General features: G+C 44.4%; 9 protein-coding genes across 9 annotated transcripts; 5 read left to right on the top strand and 4 right to left on the bottom strand.

The window, feature by feature from the left end:
- The first annotated feature begins 20 nt into the window (after positions 1-20).
- BYT42DRAFT_534000 (timeless protein-domain-containing protein) lies at positions 21-3,894 on the top strand. Its single transcript, XM_051565448.1, has 15 exons — positions 21-613; positions 670-867; positions 934-1,108; positions 1,169-1,298; positions 1,354-1,533; positions 1,659-1,793; positions 1,859-1,969; positions 2,041-2,134; positions 2,200-2,585; positions 2,644-2,688; positions 2,748-2,893; positions 2,950-3,086; positions 3,146-3,321; positions 3,377-3,520; positions 3,577-3,894. Exons 1-15 carry the CDS (start codon positions 463-465, stop codon positions 3,766-3,768), a joined length of 2,400 nt encoding a protein of 799 aa, XP_051422067.1. The 5' UTR covers positions 21-462; the 3' UTR covers positions 3,769-3,894.
- A 2,577-nt stretch (positions 3,895-6,471) lies between these two features.
- On the top strand, positions 6,472-11,833 carry BYT42DRAFT_645619 (uncharacterized protein; the record flags this gene model as incomplete). Its single annotated transcript, XM_051572659.1, has 4 exons — positions 6,472-7,311; positions 7,395-7,435; positions 7,553-10,654; positions 10,725-11,833. Exons 1-4 carry the CDS (start codon positions 6,656-6,658, stop codon positions 11,831-11,833), a joined length of 4,908 nt encoding a protein of 1,635 aa, XP_051422066.1. The 5' UTR covers positions 6,472-6,655.
- A 348-nt stretch (positions 11,834-12,181) lies between these two features.
- On the top strand, positions 12,182-14,107 carry BYT42DRAFT_572842 (uncharacterized protein). The gene is made up of 5 exons (XM_051568655.1): positions 12,182-12,244; positions 12,311-13,334; positions 13,397-13,613; positions 13,683-13,833; positions 13,896-14,107. The coding sequence occupies exons 1-5, from the start codon at positions 12,217-12,219 to the stop codon at positions 13,976-13,978; spliced, it is 1,503 nt and encodes a 500-aa protein (XP_051422065.1). The 5' UTR covers positions 12,182-12,216; the 3' UTR covers positions 13,979-14,107.
- On the bottom strand, positions 14,108-15,574 carry BYT42DRAFT_572836 (PQ loop repeat-domain-containing protein; the record flags this gene model as incomplete). The annotated part of the gene is made up of 6 exons (XM_051568654.1): positions 14,108-14,427; positions 14,488-14,671; positions 14,745-15,192; positions 15,267-15,287; positions 15,362-15,435; positions 15,502-15,574. Coding segments are annotated over 6 exons (844 nt in total), but the record flags the coding sequence as incomplete, so codon positions are not given.
- Positions 15,575-15,887: 313 nt separating this feature from the next.
- Positions 15,888-16,256, bottom strand: BYT42DRAFT_368538 (uncharacterized protein). The gene has a single exon (XM_051563261.1). It carries the CDS (start codon positions 16,136-16,138, stop codon positions 15,935-15,937), a length of 204 nt encoding a protein of 67 aa, XP_051422063.1. The 5' UTR covers positions 16,139-16,256; the 3' UTR covers positions 15,888-15,934.
- On the bottom strand, positions 16,138-16,995 carry BYT42DRAFT_546684 (uncharacterized protein; the record flags this gene model as incomplete). Its single annotated transcript, XM_051565898.1, has 2 exons — positions 16,138-16,773; positions 16,837-16,995. The coding sequence occupies 2 exons, from the start codon at positions 16,993-16,995 to the stop codon at positions 16,138-16,140; spliced, it is 795 nt and encodes a 264-aa protein (XP_051422062.1).
- A 692-nt stretch (positions 16,996-17,687) lies between these two features.
- BYT42DRAFT_614731 (uncharacterized protein) lies at positions 17,688-19,493 on the bottom strand (the record flags this gene model as incomplete). Its single annotated transcript, XM_051571885.1, has 6 exons — positions 17,688-17,863; positions 17,948-18,023; positions 18,104-18,255; positions 18,327-18,382; positions 18,443-18,539; positions 18,614-19,493. 6 exons carry the CDS (start codon positions 19,491-19,493, stop codon positions 17,688-17,690), a joined length of 1,437 nt encoding a protein of 478 aa, XP_051422061.1.
- Positions 19,494-19,806: 313 nt separating this feature from the next.
- Positions 19,807-20,620, top strand: BYT42DRAFT_572832 (ribosomal protein S28e). Its single transcript, XM_051568653.1, has 2 exons — positions 19,807-19,931; positions 20,253-20,620. Exons 1-2 carry the CDS (start codon positions 19,929-19,931, stop codon positions 20,454-20,456), a joined length of 207 nt encoding a protein of 68 aa, XP_051422060.1. The 5' UTR covers positions 19,807-19,928; the 3' UTR covers positions 20,457-20,620.
- A 194-nt stretch (positions 20,621-20,814) lies between these two features.
- Positions 20,815-22,321, top strand: BYT42DRAFT_572831 (tyrosyl-tRNA synthetase). The gene is made up of 2 exons (XM_051568652.1): positions 20,815-21,045; positions 21,187-22,321. The coding sequence occupies exons 1-2, from the start codon at positions 20,845-20,847 to the stop codon at positions 22,177-22,179; spliced, it is 1,194 nt and encodes a 397-aa protein (XP_051422059.1). The 5' UTR covers positions 20,815-20,844; the 3' UTR covers positions 22,180-22,321.
- The last annotated feature ends 99 nt before the right edge of the window (positions 22,322-22,420 follow it).

Here is a 22,420-nt window from a genome sequence, read left to right as displayed (position 1 = left end):
TTACAATGGGAAACGCGGCAGCTCCCTCCTTTCCCTGACTGCAAAATGATTGTTATCGTGATGCAAAAAGGCTTTTAGGAACTTAGAATATCATATGACTGTTTCCTTGGAGAAAGTAAGACCCCATGTTCGGGGTAACTGTTTTTTATTCGTCATGAGGAGTATCGCAGTAAGAAGGACAGACGCGTTGATCGACAATCTGGCTGTAATTCTCCTGAAGGGCTTCAGGCTATCCACAAGGGAAAACAAAAAAAAACTCAGAACCGCAATTTCATTTGGGGATTCGGGTTTTTTTTTCACCGCTTCAAGGGATTCCCTAAAACGAACCCTGTTTTTCGTGGGCAGCTGCAGTGCGGACATTCATTGTGTCCGATGTGACCGTCCGCGGACCGCGTCCAACAATTTCACCGCCTTGGACACCACGGTCGCGTCTTTTTTTTTTTTGAATCGCGACGTGTCTTTATGACGACCATGGAAGAGCCAACGAACGCAGAGGATCAAACTTTCAAGAATCTCATTCTGTCAACATGTACGGCCTTGGGCGGCATGGAAGAACAGGAACAAGCCGACGGCACGATTGTCCAAGTCTACTCTGTTGGTGACGAAGGCCTCGGTACGATAGTCTATTGCAACTACCTTCGATTCATTGTTTACTAACATTTGCCGCAGCTTGCTTGAGAGACTTGAAGCAATTTATTCGTGCTGACAGCAGCAATCCCGAAAAGATCGCTTTGCACGCCCTGGCCGAATTCAAAATCGTTCAAACCGATCTTATCCCTATCATCTTGCGTTATGCCGACAAATTACAAACGTCACCCATCGATGACAAAGAACGTGAAATAGCCGAACGATTCGTCTTGGCGTGTGGTAGGTGGCAAAACGAGAAAAAAACAGTACAATGACACGTGCAAAAGCTAAAATTGAGGGCGACAGTCGAAGTGCTCGTACCGTTGACGTGGCCTGTTCCCACTCAGATCGAACAAGAAGAAGACAATATGGGCCCAAATATGCTTCATTACCATCGCCAGTATAAATTGGCATTGATGGTGCCTGGCGTTCTGGAGGCTGTGCTCAGTTTGCTGGAAAGACCTTTGAGCCTACCCCATAGGTAAAAACATGGATCATGTCATTTAGTTTTCATTGTCAATGTTTGTTGACATTCTCGCAGAGAACGTTCTTTGCGCGATCAGACGATCATCCGTCTAGTTCTCTATTTCCTGCGAAACTTGGCGGCCATCCCTGATCTGAATGTCTCCCAAATAGCCTCCGACGATTTACTGGAAATGTCGTCACTGCAGGTGAATTCCCATGGTAGCAAGGAAAATTCCGACGCGTCTATTGACACTATACTAGGAAACAATGTTGATCCGTTTCTGCGAGTCAAAAATGATGGATTTACTGTTAACCCTGGCCTCCCAGAGCACAGACGATGATTTGGCAGAATGGAATGTGATGGTGCTGGAAATTTTCTATCACCTATTGCAAAACATCACTCCAAAAGCTGTATTCGCAACAGATTTGAATGTTCAACCGGTACGTGGGCCAACTATGATCATCGCATGATTCTGTGACGTTGGAACAACAGAGAAACGGTCTCAGACGATGGGGGGTGCGGCAAAAGGCAAACTTTATTCAACTCAATCTATACTTTTCCATAGTCGGCCGAGATTCCACGTTCGTCCAAAAAGATGGCCTTGTTGATGCAACAGGAGAATGAACAAAAGCGTCTCAAAGCCCGACTTGGCCCATCTCGTCATTCCCGATTTGGTGGGGCCTACACACTCCAAACTTTGGTAACTAATTTTATCCGTGCCGGATACTTGAAGAAAAAAGGGGTTATAACGTAGTGGAACTATAGGGCGACCCAACCCAGGTTCTTCTAAGACAGGAAGGTGGCTATGCCGATCTAGGATCACTCATGGATGAAAGGAAAAAACCTGATCGTCGTGGCAAAAAGAGAAAGGAAATGGTAACGATACCATGTGCGCGAGATCTAAGGCTTACATTGACATATTGACATGTTTCTCTCTTTACTGGTAGGATGAAATCAGTGTTCATGTAGCCTATCATCGAGCGCCTGCTTTACGATATTTCAAGCGAACTGCCCAGGATTTTGTGAAGAACTGCTTCAACAGTAAGTGAATGGTTGTTTTTTGCCATTATGCCCACTCTTTTTTTGCCCACTGACAAGAATCACAGATTTTTATCACTCCATTGTACGTGATATCCAACGTGAAGACAAGAAAATTGTCGAAAAAGATCATATGCGCTTTTCCTTTACCATGAAATGGTTCCTTGAATATTTACTTTTGGAGATCGCGGCTTCTAAGAAGTCCTCCCAGGCTCCAAAAAGGCATAAACCGAACGACGAAAAGGGGAACGACCAGGAACTTTTCTTACCTCGGCGAAATGCATCTTCCCCTACCTCGCACGAAGAGGTTGGGATAACACCTGTCCCTGCGGATGCCGACCAAATTATGGAGGAGCCAAGGGAGGAATTCGATTTCGATCTTATTGCTAATATCATGGATATCCGGGTGTTCTACCTCATCATTCGCCGTCTACGAACATCCATCGATGACAAGGTAAAGATAATCTTCGCTCCCAGTTGACCTGCACATTGTTGTTAACCTATCGAACTAGCTCTGGGTGGATGCGCAAGTCACGGCTGATTGTCTGCGGCAAATGGTAAATGCTGAAAAGCGTCTGGACCAAATGGAGAAACGTCATGTTTATATTTTCCGCAGCTTGTTACTGTAGGAGTAATGTACGAATCAAAACGCGAGGACGATCGTGCGGTAGCCGAGTATATACAAGGCAACATTTATCATGAACAGATGACTTTTGACGTGGCTATCGACATGGTTAAGCGATACAAATACCAATCCTTGGGGTAATGAGCGTGTGTAAAGATCTAAATGCTATACCGATGCTCAAATATCAAATTAGATACTTGCAATCAGCAGTGCTACTATCGCACATTCTTTTAAAATCGGTGGAGCGATTTTCCAAAGACAAACAAATCATGTTTGTTAGAAGACGCAAGAAGTCCAAACCAAAGAAGAAGACCACGCCATCAGCCACCGGTAAGTAGAAGAACCTCGGTTTAACAATTGAATAGCTAATGTAATACGAAATGCGATAGATACCAACGCAGACGAGACAACAGCGGGTAGTACGGGCACAGATGCACCTGCAGACGAGAATGTCAATGGAGCAGACATGGAGCAAGAAGAAGAAGAAGAAGACGACGACGGAGAGGAGGATGAAGAGCGAGAAGAATATAGGGAACAAATGTTTAATTTCAATGCTTTTGAAGCTGTAAGTGAGCAAACGCATGAATACCATGAAGCCCAGAGACTCATTGTATATACAGCGATATGCCAGCGACGAAGTGATCCGCGTTTACTGTACTTTATTGGAGCAATACCAGACGCTGGAACCCGAAATATTACATTGTATTACTAGTCTATTTCATCGACTCATGGTCAAACGACAAGTGGATTACATCTTTTGGAAGGTAAGTATTAGGTGTCTTATTCAGAAAAAGATTGGTTTTGTTTATCATCCCTATAGCTGCCAATTTTGGAGCTATTCAATCGTATCCTGATAGAGTCGCGGCTCATGCATCACACACCCAATTTTTCCCAGTTATTGCAATTCATTCGTTACTGTACTCGTCAATTCTTTAAGCGGGCGGAAGAATACCCATTGATTTTCATTGAAGTGCTGTTCAAGCATGCCAAATCAAGAGCGCCACAAGCGTAAACACATGTATATAGTCCTTTTCTTTTTATTCTTATCGTTAATTCGCCTACCACTGTCCATTATCATCTTGCACAATATAGATCTATTTATGTATCAACAAAACTTAAAAAAAAGTTCCTGTTTCTGTTCCTGTTCCTGTGTTCTCGTTAATTGCGGCAGTTAAACATCACAACAGATTGGTGATTACAACAGAAATTAAAAAGCGCCAATCCTATGATCCTTAAACATGAGTCATTGTAAAAATATGCATACAAATGCGCTGGCACATGTGCATTAATGTGTTCATCATAGTAAACCTTAACCTGCGACTGCTTGTCACTCTAAATTGACAAATATACCATCCGTTGATATGATTGTACTGTACTTACAACAGCGTTTATTTTCTCGAAATCACTCAATGAAATTCTCAAAATAATAATGATGATCATTACAGTATCCTCGTTGTGCAAAATTTTTGCAAGTCCAATAACGATCTCCGATTACGTATGCAAATGCTTATGAGGGAGCAATACGTTATTGAATCCTTGATAATACGGAGAAAAAGGGCTACTATTGCTTTTCATTACTTTTACTTACTCCCATTCGCATTCATTGTTTGCAAGCATATGCATGGGCAATAGGAAACAATGCAGAGATTAAGGTAGGGACGTTAAAATTTGCAGATTCTGTAACTCCTGTTTTCTATGTGGCCCTCACAGAAAAGGGAGATCTTCAGAAACATGCATGTTACACAGACACTAATTCATATCCTGTGCAACGGGTCAATGAACTCCTTTGATCTGCTTTGGGGGAACTAGCCGCCGACGGGTTGTTTTTAACGTTGTGGAGTAGCATCCTATTTGGTTTGTTTAGAGGATTGCAAGTCCGCCTGTGCAGTTTCGTTTCCATGGCCACTAAGAATATAGTAAAGTTCCCCTTGATTTTACATCCAAGTGATGTCCAGTTGTTGAAAGTAGGAATCATCTCAGGCCCACAGTCAGGAAATGAATTTTCTCTATTTCGGGAACATTAATCGATATGGGAATCGGCGATAGTCGCCGACACGATCATCCCAGTTGCAAGGAGTGACAACATCTTGTGTACTGTGTCTAGCAGAAGAATACAAGACGCGCCAACTCTTGGTATAGCGAACGTAGGAGATTAACATATATGGTAATCAACCATATTCCCAATTGCCTTGTGTTTCCTCGGCCGTGAAAAATGGATTTTTCCACTCTTAATGTTACGAAAAAATTCTTTGGAAAGCAAGAGAACACGAATGCCACACGGTTAGCAGTAAGGAAGAGGCCCGATCCCCTGATGCAGATATAAGTGAGTGGTGGGATTCTGGTAGAACAGCACTGTTGAATGGCGTCATACGGATATTACTAAGAGTATACCATGGACTGATCACCGATAGTGACGGAAAAGTTTCACACGCTAAGAGATATGTACAGAACGATGGGATTGATAGGTATACCATATAAATACTATACCATCCCTGTCATATGCATTGCCCATTACAAGTGCGCTGATAATTGTGAAAATGTCATGCATCCATGCTATAAGCATGCTGTGAGAAAAGCAACCTCATGAATATGACAGTCAGACAATGGCTGGTGCTGGCAAATTATAAGGCACACTCGATCAGCAGAGTATAATACGTCCAAAGGATGATTGAGGATCCTAAAAAGGCTTATTTGACATCGTTGTTCCTGTCACAGTAACAAGTTTCTCTCTATTTTATTATATTTCTCTTATCAGTGATTGATCATGGTCAATGCAAGATCTTGTTTCAAGAGTTTCTACTGATTAGGATGGTGTGTCACGGAATTAGGAGATCGCGTTTTTGGGATTTCGGGGATCTACCTGCACGTACTGTAGAGATGGGACAGGTGCGACATTAAACTTTCTATTCCGGTGGATATCCAGGCACAGGATGATTGGACGCGTTTTATTTTTCTTTTTCCGAGGTGATCGGAGACACAATCTCAAACACAACGACGATCCTACACAGAAAGTTCCGATTTGGAATCCTTGTCATTCCTGTCATCGTAGACAAAGTAATTTTTTCATTTTCTGAGCTTTGACAGCCATGACCATATGCAAGAAGTAACTGATTTGAGGGATTGAACAAATAAAGGTATTTTTCACCTAGCGCGTCGTTTGTGCCATGGACGAAAATAAATCAGTCGACTATAGCAACGCTACTAGCCATATTCTGCATTGCTCCACATAGGGTGAAATTGGTATGTGTAACGCATAAATTATTCTCCACTCCACAATACAGCACGGTCATGATCTATTACTTGCTCCACAAAGGAAAAAGAAGCTAATGGAAAATGGAATCGAAGTGATACTTGGTCCTTATCATGTCTCTCTGTACCCACTTGATCATGCTCTAATCAGGATGCAAAAAGCCAATACAAAAGGAACAAACTCGCGTGATCGTAAAACTGCCCTGAACAAAATGTTCTGGATTGCAGAATAACCACTGTGTTATATTTGTGTGGGTATTTCACATGAGAACACCACATTAGCAAGCGATCATTGGTGACAGCAGAAAATTCAGTTTGTGTAGCCTCAAGCCTTAGCAGCGTCCTCGAAAGAAGAGTGAAGCATGGCTCAACAAAAAAATTCATTTCCGACGCGTCCTGCTCGTTCCCATACTATAAAGTGAACCGTCCGCTCTTGACTGACTTCTTCATCTTGTCCTTTTCCTCTCTTTATCCATCTAAAGCGTGGGATATCCATTGGTGAACCAGCGCATTGTAACGCTGCGTCGGTTAAATTCATCTATCTGAACTCACAAAACTCTTTGGTTCACTTTTTATTCCCGTCATTATTTTTTGTCTCATCAGCTTTCTCCCTCCATTCATTTTTTTCCCTCTCTACTACGTAATATATAATGGTTAATAGCTCGCACGAACATCAGCCATTGCCCACCAACATTGCTCAGGACGAGTATTATCAAAATGCGCGTGATCGAAGCGTGGAAGAAGGTTCCTTGGAAGAATATATGGAGAAACCGGCCGCTCCACCGCGACGTCGATTTTACAAGAAAAAGAAATATTGGATCATCTGTTCCGTCATCAGCGCCATTGTGATCGTCGTCGTCGTGTGTCTCATTGTATTTGTCTTTTTCCCAATGATTGCTCAATCGCTCATGAACGGGGCCAATATTTCGGTCGAAGAAGCCCAAATTACGTTCAATCCACCCCAAGGTCAATCAAACGCTTTGCAACTTATCAAACGTCAAGACCAGCCCTTCGATCCTCAGTCTACTTTTTACATGTCCATGAAAAGTAAAATGAGCAATACGGGTCCCTTCTCTGCCGACATCAAGTTCCATAATCCAATCCAAGTTTATTATAACGATACTCAAATTGGTACCATCACTTTGCCGGATTCCAAAATCTCGGGCGGCAGCGGTGAACTGAATGCCGTTACACCTTTTTTGATTTCCAATACGAGTTTTTTTGCCGCCTTTTCACGCGATATGCTTGCATTTGAAAGCTTCAAATGGAAAATGAAAGGCCAGTTGGATATCACTGCTCTCTCGCGGTAAGAATAACCATAACAGACATCTGGCGATCCGTGGCATCAAATTGATAGCTAAATTCCTTTTTGGTTGATTTTGTTTAAAGTACCGCCACGGTTAACCTCGATAAGGATATCAAGCTTGATGGTAAGACAATCTTTTCATTCAACGGATTTGGCATGGTGCCATTTTTTCATTTTAACATTAGCCATTCTCGGAATCCGGCAACATTGTGGCACTCATGATCCATATTTCCAAATGTAGGCATGAACGGTTTCCCCGACGTCAGTATCGATTCCTTCAAGCTTCCGGCCGACGACCCCAACGGAGGTATCAAAGTCGAACTTGGCACCGTCCTCAAGTCACCTTCGCCTATCGGAGTTCAACTGGGTACCATCAAGCTGGCCGTCGGTTACGAAGGTGTTCACCTCGGTGATGTAGCCTCTGATAATGTGTCGCTGAAGAAAGGCGACAACAAGATTTTGCTCAAAGGCACCCTGGTTCCTCAAAACGATACCAACGCTTTGGACAAAGTGAGCACTCTCTTTTCCAACTACGTCTCTGGCAAGGTTTCCAACACTACGGCCACAGGTATTTCTGCTGCTCCCAACGGCAAGGATCCTATTGGCTGGCTTTCGGAAGGGTTCAAATCGGTTCAATTAAACGTCGCCTTGTCTGCTGCTGCGCCATTGAACATTATTCACGCTGTGAGCATGGGTTACCTCGACCTTCAGTTCAACAAAGATACTCCTTATGCTCCCATTGCTAGTGCACCCAATGTAGTCGCTGATTTCTCCATTCCTTTTGGGTTTTCCTTGAATATCACTGAAGTGTCGCAGAACATCACCCTCGGCACCAACTCGACGGGCAATTTCTCCGTCATTCAAGTCCCCTTTGTGCCAGCCAAGAGCGATCAACAAGCAGGAAAACTGCAGTTTGCTATGGAGAATGATGCCATCACGGCTCTTCCCGACAAGGAAGCGGCCTTCAACGATTACACCTTCTCACTTACAGCCTCCGACCTTTATTCTTTCCAAGTAGGCGGTAATGCTACCACCAAGACGCAAACCCCGCTTGGCCCTATCACGCTTTCTGGCATCACCTTTGAAGTTCCCACCTCGCTTCACGGTCTCAAGTTTTTGAACAGTACGCCAACTGTCATTAACAGTCTTGACGTGTCCGGTGGTACCAAAGATGCTATGCAGTTGGCGATCAATGTTACCATGGAGAATCCATCTGACTTTAGTATCGGCACGGGCGACGTGCACCTCGCCATGTTGTCCAAAGATACCCATTTGGGCGATGTCCTTTTGAGCAATTTGAAACTGAACCGAGGCTCGAATACCGTGATTGCCAGTGCGTCTTTTGATCCCAAGTCCAGCTCCGTTGGCCAAGAACTGTTAAGCTCCTTCGTCATGGGTAAGAACAACGATGTCCAGATCAAGGGCCACGAATCGTCGACTGAGGTGCTTTCCCTTGCTGCTGCTCTTGGCAACGTATCGATTGGTTCAACCTTGCCTGGTCTCAAAGCCCCGCTTGTCCAGGGATCCGCGCTTACAGTGTTGCCCAACACGATCCAGACGAGCGTCGTAAATGTTGCAGTGACGATCGCCAATCCTTTCTCGGCCGGTTTATCTATTACCAAGGTCAGGGCCGCTGCCAGCTTCCAGGGTATGCCCGTGGGCAATATTGATCAAGATATCAGTGGTAACGCTTTCAACATTGGTGGTCACGCTACGGCCAACTCTCAGCCTCTTGATATGAAGATGAATCTGGAACCTACGGCTGTTGCGTTATTGCTTCGTCAGCTGGCTGTCCAAGAGAAACTCGACACGCGTGCTTTGGATGGTCTCCTTGGTATGGGCGGTTTCCACATTGAAGGTCAACAAGACGTTAAACCTACGGCTGATATCTTCCAGGGCTTCAACATCTCCAGTTACGTGATGGATGCCATGAAAGCCTTGAAGGTCGATCTGCAACTTGAATCCGGTCTGACCATTGGCGAGTACACAAACACACTCCGGTTTTCCCAGAACCAGGTCCAGGTTACTACCGACGGCACCGTTACCGGTCTGATTCCTATTGTGGGCCAGCCGATTGTGCAGCAAATTGTCGACGGCGCTCAGCTTGCTTTCGAAACCATCGTGTTGTCGGCTCCTACCAATGAGAACTTCAAGGTACAGATGACAGGTTCTATTACCAAGACCGGTCCCATGGATGCCGCCATTAGTTTCCCTCAGCCCTTGACGGTGGCCTGGCAAGGCAAAGAACTCGGTAAAGTAACCATGCCAACGATCCAGGCCAAGGCCGATGCGGGTGCTCAGTTCAACGTTTCCGGCGACTTTACGATTAGCAACCAGAATGATATGGCCGAATTTTCGACTTATCTGATCGGCAACAAGGACTTTGTCTGGGATATTCGCACGGATACTGTCAGTGTCAACGCGCTAGGTTTCGAATTCAAAAACATCAAGATGGAGAAGTTTGTCACACTTGCAGGCGCCAACGGTTTCAAGGATGCCGTCAAGATCAACTCTTTCGATTTGCCAGCCAACGACCCTGAAGGTGGTATTCAGTTGATTGCCAAGACCAGCATCAATAATCCCAGTCAAGTCGGTTTCGATCTGGATGGCGTTGGTTTCCAGTCCATCTTCAAGGATGTAACGCTTGGTCCTCTCGCTTCCAACGGTCGAGCCGTGTTTCCTCCCAAGGGTACAGCCAACATTGAAATGAAGGGTCGTCTTGTCAAGCAAACATCTGAAGAAGGCCTTGCGGCCGTCACTGAAGTTTTTGAAAACTACCTTTCGGCCAACAACTCTGTTCTGACGGTAGCTGGTGAGTCCGGTTCAGGTCCCAATGGTCAAGTTGGCTGGTTGAGTCAAGCCTTCAAAACGCTCAAGATCGAAAACGTGGTATTACCTGGTCCCAAGGAGAAGCCTACCCTTATTCCTTCCATTACTCTCAAGGATATGGAAATGGACTTTACAAAGGATGCCTACGCGCCACCTTCCGGTTCCAAGCAAGTTGAAGCTCAACTGAAGAATCCATTTGGTTTCCCCTTGGGTGTCAGTCAGTTGAACATGGACGTCAATGCCAATCAAGACCATCACGATATCGCTTCGATGAAGGTACCGGATGAAAAGGCAACGACGAACAACGCCGGTTTGGTGACCACTCAGTTCAGCAATGTTCCTTTCTCTGTCAAGGACGATGCTCATTCATTGTTCAACGATTTTGTCAAGGCTTTGACCTCCTCCCAAAATGTTACCTTTGGTTTGGCCGGCACTTCCAATGCCATCGCCGATACCGCTGTCGGTGCCTTGAAGCTGAACAATATTGGCTTTGACGTTCAAACAAGTCTCGCAGGTAAAGAATCAAGATATACACTTATTATACTTGCATAGCGATATTCACAAATACTCTTTCTTTATATTAGGTTTCAACAACTTTGATGGCAAGAATAACATTCTCAGCTTAAAGGTCGTTGGCGGTACTAGCGAGTACGTCAAGGTCCAGTTAAGGGTGGCTTTTAACAATCCTTCGCAAATCACCATCACGGTGGGCGATTTGAGCTTTGCCGTGATGATGAATGAACAAAACGCGAACGTGGGCAAGGTTATTATGAAGGACGTGGTGATCAAGCCTGGTATGAACGAATTCGACGCAGAGATGCAGCTCGGTGGTTCCGACCAAAAGGCCGTGTCCCAAATGCTCGGTGATTATCTTACCAACGCCAAGGTGCCTTTGACGATTCAGGGTAACGAACAGTCCTCACAAATTGCCAGTCTTCAAAGTGGTTTATCTACCGTTCATCTCGCTACGACGATGCAAGGTATCCAGAGCAACCTGGTGAAATCCGTCAAGGTATCGGCTAGAGCGATCGATATTCTCGGCAAGAAGGCCACAGCGTATGTCACGCTCAACAACCCTCTCGACACCGAATATGCTATTTCCAAGGTCAAGGTCGATGTGACTTATCCCAATGGTGGCCAACCCTACAAAGTGGGACATATTGATTATGAACTTCCTAGTCCCATTACCGTGCCTGCCGGTGGTACTGCCACGACGGATGGCTGGCCTGTTTCCATCGATGCCAATATTTTTCAGTTATTCGATCTGCTGGGCGAGTCGGACAAGAGCATGAATCTGCAACAGAATGTCTCGGTAATCGTTGGTGGTAGCTACAAGTCCGAAATGTATTATTATCAAGACAAAGTAGCCACCGAACTGGATGTATCTTTCCTTGGTATCCACATTCCTTCCAAGAGCAAGGACGATGGTAGCTCCGACGCGGCCGCTAGTTCCAGTCCCGCCAGCAGTGCCTCTTCTTCAGAAACGCCTTCTAAGAGCAGCAGCAGCAGTTCCTCATCGTCGTCGACCTCGTCACCTACAGCCAGCAAAGAAGCAGAAAGTGCAAAGCCTTCTGAGAAATCCTCCGAATCCGACAGCAAAGACTCTTCCTCTGGTGACAGTAAAGCGAAATCCAGTGACTCTTCTGACTCGGACGATGGCAAACCACACTTTGTCTGGCCATTTAAGATTTAGTTTTTCTTTAGTATCCAATAATAAAAAAAATGTTTAGTTTCTACTTGCTAAGTTTTGTTCACATCTATTTTTTATTTCATCTCACAAAATATATCTTATTCTTCAATTTCCCTTTGACACCTTTGGAATCCTATTATTGTTTGCCATGCTATGAATACTAGTAAATCAGTAAAAGAACAATCGCATCTATCAGAAATTTATACGGAATATCTGGTATTATTTGAGCGTTGGGAGGACAACCAGCGGTGAACGACGCATTTCTATTGGCCAAGGACCATGGTCGATTTGTGACGTGCTTTTTACGGTCGCCGTTGGTTGATGGCTCACTGGGTGAAATTCTTTCAAGATCACACATTGTCTGATTGACTTGCCTTACTTGTACAATGTCATCGTTAACATCGCTTAGTGTCAGTAAGTAGATATTGCTGCCTTTAGTTGCTTGCTTTATGGGAAAGAAAACTAACTGCGGTTTTCAAGATAAAAATAGTACACGATTCGCACCTACAGTTAGAGGCCGTGCTCGACGTCCTCCTGCTCGGCGGCCGTCCTCCGTTGCCAGCGACAAAAAGCCGCCAGAAACACCTGAATCGGAACAGCCAGCAGAAGAAGCGGCGGCTGTGAAGAAAACATCGCAAACCACCCCATCATCGGAGCTCAATTCCACTCCGCGACGTCCTTCGATCATTATGCCTGCACCGCTTCCGGGCCATCCCCTCAGCGTTCCTACCATTTCATCGTCACCCGTGGTTGCAGAAAGCAGCACCTCAAGATCCGTGTCTCGTCAACCCGTCGTCATTCCAGCACCCGATCACGAATCGCAAGATGTATCAGTACCTTCTACAAAATCAGCAGCATCCAAAGGCAAAGGTCGAGGTGCAGCGATAAGCATTCCCTCCATTGCATCGGGCTCTCCAAGCGCAACTGATCAAGCGGCGGAAAGAAGGGCAAGTATAGCAGTGTCGCTGTCAGGAGAATCATCAAAGTCACCGAGGACATCACGACGACGTAGCAAGGCAAAAAGAGGCGTATCAATCGACACACCTGCTGCAGCTTCGCGCGGATCTGCGAAAAAGCGCAAGGCTCAAGCGATTTCTATCGGCGAACCTACGGTGGAGCCGTCCGATGACGAAGAAGAGGAAGTCGAAGGCCGTGGCCGAAGGAAAAAGGGACGATTTCAGAAGCAGGAGGTGGAGGACATGCTTACGATTGATGAAATTGATTTTGATCCTGCCGTACCCGACTACCTGGATAAGCCCATGAGCTACTTTATCCGTGATATCCAGAAAGGCATTGTTTCCAAAGCGTTCAAGGAGTCGGAATTGGAAAAGGAACGCAAGCGAAAAGCGGAGCAAGAAAAGGCCAAGATGAGCAAAGAAGAACGAGAATTAGCCACACTAAGAGAACAACAAGAAGAAGAGGAAAAGAAAAGAGTTGAAGCAGCAAAACGAGAAGAAGCGCGATTAAAACGGGAAAAGGAACAAGAAGCCGGTTTAAAGGAATCGTAAGTCATGTTGCATAGTATGTTGATTCAGGGGATGCGCTTACCATATCATTGTATGATAGATCGCATGCACTTCAGGTGCGACTGGTGAACGGAAAGATTGTATTGGATGCTGATTCACTTACGGTGGATACCTCGGCGCCGGCAGAGGAGGTTTCCTACGAAGCCATGGAGGTGGTAGAAGAAACCGGTATGACAAGAAAAGTTAATAGCCGTACGTATGGCAAGCATGTACAAAGCCCCCGATGGTCAGCGGACGAAACCGAGCGTTTCTACGATGTAAGTGCCTTTTACCAAATGCGCTTTGGTTTCCCCGGGTTACTGATGTAGCTTATCTTTCAATTACAGGTCTTGGCTCAATGTGGTACTGATTTCGAAACAATGTCTATCCTTATCCCCAATCGAACACGAAATCAAGTCCGAATGAAATTCAACCGCGAGGAAAGAGCTCATCCCGAGAAAGTAAAAGATATTTTGTATCGAAAAAGAAAGCCTCTAGGTAAATACCCTCTGTGGTCATGACTACAAATTACTGTTTCTCACATTGTATCCGATGAATAGATCTTGCCAAATTCAAGGAAATGGCGAATATTGAGGAGCTTGAGACGGTGCCTGACGACTTTCACACAATGCAACTGGCATGAACGAACGGCGTTGAGAGATTTTGTTTTCCATTGTACATACTTTAACCTCACTGGTGGCTGCCACTTCCCATTCATTCCTTCATTTTCCCATAAAAAAGCATTTAATACATGAGCATAAAAGGCTAAGAGGATTAAAAGGATTTTGTGTTGGGGAAAAACTTGATGTTTTGACGAGTTGTTGATGATTACCGCACGGTTCTGTAGTAGCATTACATGCAGGCAGATTGGAGGATACAAATATTTAATAATTTAAATACACAATATAAGAGGCAAAATAATTGCCATACAAAGTCTATAGAAAAGTGAGGTCAAAATGCAATAAGAATCCGTCGGCTACCAGCGAGCCATTCTTCATGCGATTGATTGTGAAGTTTCGATAGAATCGATGAATGTAAAATGCACCAACTAATATTCATCGTCTTCCGGGCCCATCAATGTCGGTTCTCCGGCTATAATAATATCATATTAAACCATCAGCATCATATCAGTAGAAAATTGTGCATATATACCACGATGTGAAGCTGACCGGTAGCTTCGTTGATTTCTCCACCATCGTTTCACGCGATCGGAAAATAGAATAAATTGTAAAACGATCACTGAATCAATGGACAGTTGAATGGCTCCGCAAATATCGAACTGAAGTGGGGCATGGGTATAAATAAAGTAAAATAGCTTGAAACTGTCACCAAGGAACTACACATGGGCAATTTTGATTGGCATCAATGTCAAGTCTGCTCTTGATTCAACCATGCAACTGGTGACCTACCCAAGTGGCTAACACAAGCAAGCTAAAGCCTACTGTGGATCGGCGCTTGTAATTGGAGAAAGCTTGCGGCAATGGTAATGTGCTCTCGATGCCGAGACTGACGGTTCCTAGAATTTCGAAAAAGACAGGATGGGAGCGGAGAAAGAAGTAAAGGACAGCAAGAACGGTGGTGACCAGTAACAGGCAGTTGATATAATCCAGATAACGGTCCCATAACCAAAATCTGCCTGGATGCCAACAGCGGTCAGGGCGATAATCAGCCCCTTCTTCCTCGGCCCGCAACTCATCATCAATTGATGAAGAGGAAAACGATGCCTGGATGTTGCTGTAAAGCGCCGAAGGAGCGGGATCATGCCGATATCGAACCACAATCTCCAAAAGTAAAAGTTGGGCGATAATCATGATAATGGATTGTATCAGCAGCGTCACATCAAATCGTTTCCCGAACCTAACAACGAATACAAGAAAAAATGCCCCAGTTAAGCAACACCTCTTTTAGGCAATTTTTGGCTCGAATTATACCAAAAGAAGATACGCAAGATACTAAGGCATACAATACATTAGAATTTGAATAAAAAAATGAAAGAAAAAAACAATCGCAACTATATGAAGCTCACTTTGCAAAAAGAAGAATGGCACAAGTAATAGAGTTGAAACCGGCACTCGATTGTTTGCGACGAATCATAAAGTACTGGGTAAACTGTATGAAAAATGCTGTGCTGTTGCGATGACTAGTTGGCTTAATTGGAGTACTTACTTGGTCTACATAGCCCACCACAGGGCCAATGGCCATGGCAATGGACAAGAGAACTGATGTAGCATCAACCATAGCAAGGCTATGCTTTAATTTGGCTCACCATAACCCTTTTTGGACAGCGCTCAATGCTCGTCTCATAATGCAGTCACGTCATAGAATAAATAAGAACAAAGGCGCCCATCGACAATTTTTTTTTCTTTGTCTTTCTCAACGGGGGAATGCTTGCTCACATGAAGTCACTACTGATGGGCAACTGCCGAACCCAACACTACATGTGTATTTCGACCAGCGTTCCTACTTTTGAACTCTGGTCAATTTTTGGAACCCTTTCGGGGTAACTTTTTTTTTATAAAAAAAAAAAGCGGAAATGAAAAAAAAAACTGAACTTAAAGGAGTAACAAGGCAACCAAGATGATGATAAAAAGTGAGAATATTATAAGAGGTAGTGGAGTTTGGGGTATACGTGGGCATGCAAAAGGATTATATGATTGGATGCGTAAAGGGGGGGGGGGGGATATGGATAGTGCTTAGTGAATTTGTATAGGAAGTGATGGCATCTAACATAAGAAAAAGAAAAAAAAAGGGCATAGACCGGGTTGGAAGCTAACGTAGATAGGAGTAATAGAATGTGAACCATTAAACATGATCTCTTAGTTTTCTTGTCTTTCTTGTCTTCTCAGCTGCAGGTGTTGCCTCCGTATCGGATTTTCTCCGGTTTTTCCGAAATTCCTGAGTTCTGACATGGCGCAACACAGGAAGCGAAATACGGTGGTGGACGGTTCGTGGCGACGGAAGATCGGTCATGGGCTCAACAGGAGAATACTTTAACGGTTTAGGTGGATATTCTTTAATAACAGGAGGTTGGAATGTATTCAAATGGTGTTGCAGTTGGGGCATGGAGTGGCCGTGTCCTTGTGGAAGAAATATGGTAGTATTAATGGCAATTTTGGATGGTGGCGGTAAGGATGTTGCGGATCCGCCGTCCCTGAACACCGATCGTGGTGAGGATTGGTCAAGATCGTTTTCTGCGCCATCGTAGGATCGCGTTCCCCTAAACTGGTCCAATTTGGCTCGCAAAAAAGCGGATGAACGACGTAAAAGGTCTCCAGCTGAGGATCGACGTCTGCCCTGGGCATGGGCTTTGCTAATGGGTCTTCCTGGCCCCTCTACCCCCTTCTCTGATGCCTGAACCTCATTTGACGCAGCAGCATGAGCACATCGATTAGGTGAATCAGCGTGAACAGAGGGCGTGGATCTTTGCAGGGAATGAGACTATTGCATAATAGGTGAGTTTTACCTTGTGTGGAACTCATTGCGCACGTTGATTTTACAAACCTCTAGCGAGCGTATAGTTTCGCTGTGAATCTGGGATTGTCTCTTGTCGAACTGGTGCATTACATCGTCAAAAAACGAGTCTCCCTGAGCGAAATCTCGAGGAAGCAATAGCCACTCTTGTTGTCCAGCTTTGGGTGCTGAATCGAGTGAGAGACTCATAATAAGTGGCTAAATTATATGGGATATGGATGGAAAGAAGGGTTCGCAAGACAACGAAAACAGAGAGGAAAAAGAGAACCAAAAAAGAAAACAACAATGAAGGATGCTATCAATTTTTTAATTCGTCATGCACGTGTTACTTCCCTCAAATTGATGGTTGCAAGTCAAAATTTGACACCCACTATCACCTAGAACCCTGGCGGTCTACGATCTATTTTTTTTTTTCTAGGGCAACAAAGAAATTGGGTATAAATAAATATCCTACTCGCTGCCCTGGAATCTGTTATTTCCCCACATTTGCAATCTATCACCTTTAAATCATTTAATCACCAAAGCGTTCATGTTCCTGGAGACTTTTTAGTCACGCGCCGACAATCTGAGTTACCGGTTATCCTGTGAATTCAAAATTTCCTCCTGGCACCTCTGTATTTGACATAAATACGTTCAAGAGGCAGATCAAAAGTCCAGGAACGTATTTGATTGTCGATATTTCAGAGTCAATAAGGCTTTGTAAAGAAAAAAAATCCCGCATCGCCTTCTTGAATTGCATGTAGAAGAATTTCTTGATCTTTTCGTCTTGATCTTTTCGTGCAACCAATGATCTTCAATGTGGCAATTGGTAGATTGGGTGTTTATTGAGCTTCTTTTACAATGTGTGGGAGAGAGAGAGAAAAATGAGTGGTATGCGAGTTTTATCCGGTGAGTAACAGTCTTAGATCATCTTCAATGTCTTTTGATGATAATCCAGATGTTTTTGGTGCCACCGGGAAACCAATGGCCTCTTTGATATCTTGTAGTTCGGCAACTTCTTCTCGTTGCTCGCGTTTGTGTAACAGCATGGCATGACCATCTGGAAACGCATCTTCCGCTGTAAAACAAAAAAGTAAATACAATGGATCACGCCGTCGAAATAAGGACCAATACTTACGTCTTATACGATCGTTTAACCTACACCGCTCCACATCCATAGCCCATCGTCTCTCATTCACTGTACTCAGCAACTGCCTTCGTAACGCTTGACGTTGTGACTAGAAACAAAAAGAATAAAACAAATTGCAGCCAATGAGCAGGTGCCTTGATAATCAATCATCGTATCTTCATCGCTTACAATAAAATGAACATTTGCTTGGTATTCAAAACCTTCAAACTGTTGTTTAAAGTTTTCATGTTGATATCGTCGCCATGCCTCTGCACTGCGAATTCGTCGTTCTTTCTTCTCTTCAATCTCCTCCATGAGCGTTACTAATTCCGGATGAGTCCCTACACGAATCCCAAATGCACACATGAGCCATCTTGTCTTTCAAGAAATAGTTCGCCTTTTGCTACTGTACCATTAGCGATCATGAGCGCTTCCTGATTTAGTTCCGCCATTTTCTCCTTATACATTCTATTCACACAATGAGTTTTCGCTATTCCGACAGTGGCTTCATTCAACAGTTGTACATACTTATCGCGGAGTCTGGCAAATTCGATTTCTATATGTGTCAACGCTTCCAGGGCTTCTTTATGTCGTCTTTGATATTCCTGATCCTCGTCTTCGGTTCCTGTGCGAATGAAAGGAATCAGTACCCATGTGTCTCTAGTTGGCTGTTGTCTAATATCTTGCCAAAGTTCGTACCTTCCTCTGCCGCTTTGTCTTGCTGATCCTCTTCCGCTTCTGCTTCGGTTTCTCCAGACGTTGTGGATGCTGTCTTTATCCGCATGACGGGTTGATTCTCTTTATTATTGGAAGTTCTTCGTGTGGAATTCGCCTCCATTGTGTTATTTCCTTCTTTTTTCTCTTCAGACTCTTTGGATTCTTCCGATTCTTCGATTTTTGATGCATTGTCTGGCGGTTCAATCTCTGCAGACCCTGTCTCCTGCCTACTCTGTTTCCGCCGGCTTTTTGTCTCATCCGCTTCTGTGGCCCGTGATGCTCGTCGTTTCGCACTTCGTCCCGCAATGTGATCCGCATCGGTGGTCTCTGTCTCTTTGATGGTCTCTTCATGGGTGGTATCATGGCTAGGGTCGTGATCGGTTGTCTCTTCCTTTTTCACAGTCGTCGGCGATGCTTCATCTTGTTTCTGTCGCTTTTTCCCATTGACTGTATCGATATTATCGTTGTCTTCAATTTCCTCACCAGCATCTTCATCTTCTTCCTTCTTGCGTTTGCCTAGTAACGGTATATCCACAGGCTCGGGTGACACGGAACGTGAGAGAGGAAAATCGTCGGGAACAGAGGATAAAGGAGATGCAGAGTACTGTTCGTTATGTAAATCGTCATCATTAGGATTGTCAATATCTGTTACTTCGTTTGACAGTGGTTCGGGTGAATAAGCATGCACAGCACTGCCAAATAAACCGTCGTCATCATCCAAGCGTTCAGAAGGGGTTAAAGGTCCATCGTCACCGTCCAACTGTTCGTCCACGCTTAATGCAGAAGGAGAGGACCCCAGAGATAACTTTGAGCTCTGCCTTGTTGGTGCATTGTCGTGATTAGTATCGTTGACCGTCTCCATGGAATACTTGGTACAGGATAATAGTAAAGAAAGGTATAGAAAGTGTATACAAGGGAGTAAGTGGGGGGCTTTGATATCGACCTTTTCTAACACGCGAGTCCAAAATATCGATGGCAGTGAGCAGGTTCAAAAAGTAAGTGAGGGGGGTAAAAGAATGCCAACCAATACTGTGTGGAATGGTAATTAAATGAATACAGAGCCACTCTTTGGAACGATCGTCGTTTATTTCAGCGCAAAATAAAAAAAGAAGAAGGGAAAATTGAAGGGCAACATGAAAGAACGGGAAACTGTCCGTTATGTCCGGCTTGCTTACGTCAATTTCCGGGTCGGATTTTGGACCGGGTGAGACAACCCAAACCGATCCTCTCTTTTCTCGATTTTGAGCCCACATTCGAAGAGTTTCCTCCCTTTCTAAACGATCCTATAGCGGAAGATATGGTGAGTGCATCATCCAACCGTTCATTTCACATCATAGAAGGACATTTTTGGGGAAAAGGATGCATCAGTACAAACGAACGACGATGGATGGATGGATATACACCTCGAGTACAAAAAGCAATGGATCCGCTCGACCTTTACGATTTCGATATACCCACCCTGATTAGCCCAAAAAGCAGTTCAATTTGCGCAACATGATGCCAATGGAAGGTCCCAATGTCGTATTCTTTTTCCCTAAAGGACCCTTCTATGATGCAATTTGAAGAAAGTGAAAAACGGTTCAACGATTACTGACGCTTAGGCCATTTTTTCATTTTCTAGGACGCACAAAAGCAGCCCGTTAAGCTCGCCCGAGTTATCAAAGTTCTTGGCCGTACTGGCTCCCGTGGTGGTGTCACCCAGGTCCGCGTTGAATTCATGGATGACAGCAACCGTAGCATCATCCGTAACGTCAAGGGTCCCGTTCGTGAGAACGATATTCTCTGCCTCTTGGAATCCGAACGTGAGGCTCGCCGTCTCCGTTAAAAATTCATAAAAGCGCCAACTATCAAAAAAGATCAAAAATTGAAAACCGTCTTCTTTTTTGAATAATGAAGCCTGCCTTGCAATGAACCGACTTGTTTATTTGGTCTTTTTTTATTTTGATGTGAAGTAGCTTGAAAATAAAATTCCAATTCTTGGGCATTGAATAACTAGAATCTCTATTTCTTGAACGGTTATGCCTTGTGAACTGCGAGGCTTTTCTCCACCCACTTACTGCATGAGGTGGGCCTTTGGATAAAGTCGTCACAAAACATTTGAGTGGCTTTGGTTGGACAAGCCCTGAGTCATCGGCCAGTTTTCCTTTTTGTCTTTTTTTTTTTTTCTTCCTCTTCAAGGGCCGCTTTTCCTTCCCTACCATTTTACCTTGAACATGACATCCTTGACTGCCGAGCAGAAATACGACCTCATCACTCGCAACTTGCAGGAAGTACTTGGCGGTGACGAGATTAAGAAGATTCTTGCTGAGCGAGATTTGAAAATGTACTGGGGTACAGCTCCTACCGGTCGCCCTCACATTGGTTACTTTGTGCCAATGTCCAAAATTGCCGACTTTTTGGCTGCCGGCGTCGAGGTAAGATTTCTGCAGTAAAACTCATATGCTTTTGGTGAGATGTGTATATACTCATACTTTGATTATTTCTTTTTTCTTCTTCTTTTGTTTTGTCCCTTATTTTCATTTTTCTTTTGAATTCTGCCTGCAATGGTTTATTAGGTTACCATTCTTTTAGCTGATTTACACGCTTTCCTTGATAACATGAAGGCTCCTCTTGAACTCGTGAAGCACCGTGCTGCTTACTACGAACAACTCATCAAAGCAGTGTTGACCTCCATCGGTGTTCCTATCGAAAAGCTTAAATTTGTGACCGGTTCCACCTTTGAATTGTCAAAGGAATATACCATGGACAACTTCAAATTGGCTGCATGCGTCACAGAACACGATGCCAAAAAGGCAGGTGCTGAAGTCGTCAAACAAGTCGATTCGCCCTTGTTGTCCGGTCTTTTGTATCCTGGTATGCAAGCTTTGGACGAAGAATATCTCGGCGTCGACGCTCAGTTTGGTGGTGTGGATCAGCGCAAGATTTTCGTTTTCGCTGAAAAGTACCTTCCTCAGTTGGGTTACAAGAAGCGCGCTCACTTGATGAACCCCATGGTCCCTGGTTTGGCCGGTGCAAAGATGTCCTCTTCCGATCCCGATTCTAAGATTGATTTCTTGGATGGCCCCAAGGATGTGCAGAAGAAGATTAAGAAGGCTTTCTGCGAAGAAGGCAATATCACCGAAAACGGTCTATTGTCCTTCATCAAATCGGTCTACTTCCCCCTGAAGAGTCTTTACGGCAACAAGCCTCAGTTTACCGCTATCCGCCCTGAAAAGTACGGTGGTAACATGGTCTATGATACCTACCAAGCATTAGAAGATGATTTCAGAGATAAGGTTGTGCATCCTGGTGATTTGAAAGCTGGTGTTGTCGAAGCTATCAATGAATTGCTCGAACCTATCCGCAAGGCCTTTGAAGCTCCCGAAATGATGAAACTCGCTGAACTCGCTTATCCCCCTCAATCCACCACTCAAGTCAAGCAAAAAGTCAACAAGAAGGCCGAAAAGAAGGCAGCAAAGGAGAAGAGAAAGGCTGAACGAAAGGAAAAGGAAAACGAGGAACCCACCAATACCGAGGCATCTGCAGCTGAACCTGCCAAGGAAGCATAAAAGAATTATCCTTTTTACCTTTTTGTTTTTTTTTTTTTCTTTCTGTCATATAATCGTAGATCCAACCCTTTGTTTTTGATGCTTCATCATCATTATCTTTTTTCATGTTTCGAAATAAATCATTCTCATGGTTCGTCATTCGGTTCCTTGACGCTTTTTTCGCGTGTGATCGCAGTGCCCATTGTTTGCCGTAATTCAGATTGGCCCGAACTCCGAATCCGACGTCATTTCGACTGTGTTT

This window comes from Radiomyces spectabilis, assembly GCF_025331425.1.
Source record: "Radiomyces spectabilis strain NRRL 2753 chromosome Unknown BYT42scaffold_8, whole genome shotgun sequence".
Classification (NCBI taxonomy): Eukaryota; Fungi; Mucoromycota; class Mucoromycetes; order Mucorales; family Radiomycetaceae; genus Radiomyces; species Radiomyces spectabilis.
Note: the sequence above shows the minus strand (reverse complement) of the source record. Positions and strands in the feature narration are given on the sequence as shown.

What these genes read in the sequence shown, in the direction of transcription:
- BYT42DRAFT_534000 (XM_051565448.1), top strand. Translation starts at nt 463, where the DNA reads ATGACGACCATGGAAGAGCCAACGAACGCAGAGGATCAAACTTTCAAG. An exon ending in GCAAAAAGAGAAAGGAAATG is followed by an intron (nt 1,970 to 2,040) that starts GTAACGATACCA and finishes CTTTACTGGTAG; the next exon opens with GATGAAATCAGTGTTCATGT. An exon ending in GACCACGCCATCAGCCACCG is followed by an intron (nt 3,087 to 3,145) that starts GTAAGTAGAAGA and finishes GAAATGCGATAG; the next exon opens with ATACCAACGCAGACGAGACA.
- BYT42DRAFT_572842 (XM_051568655.1), top strand. Translation starts at nt 12,217, where the DNA reads ATGTCATCGTTAACATCGCTTAGTGTCA. An exon ending in GAAGCCGGTTTAAAGGAATC is followed by an intron (nt 13,335 to 13,396) that starts GTAAGTCATGTT and finishes ATTGTATGATAG; the next exon opens with ATCGCATGCACTTCAGGTGC. An exon ending in AAACCGAGCGTTTCTACGAT is followed by an intron (nt 13,614 to 13,682) that starts GTAAGTGCCTTT and finishes TTTCAATTACAG; the next exon opens with GTCTTGGCTCAATGTGGTAC.
- BYT42DRAFT_368538 (XM_051563261.1), bottom strand. Translation starts at nt 16,138, where the DNA reads ATGGTTCACATTCTATTACTCCTATCTACGTTAGCTTCCAACCCGGTC.
- BYT42DRAFT_572831 (XM_051568652.1), top strand. Translation starts at nt 20,845, where the DNA reads ATGACATCCTTGACTGCCGAGCAGAAATACGACCTCATCACTCGCAAC. An exon ending in TTTTGGCTGCCGGCGTCGAG is followed by an intron (nt 21,046 to 21,186) that starts GTAAGATTTCTG and finishes ATGGTTTATTAG; the next exon opens with GTTACCATTCTTTTAGCTGA.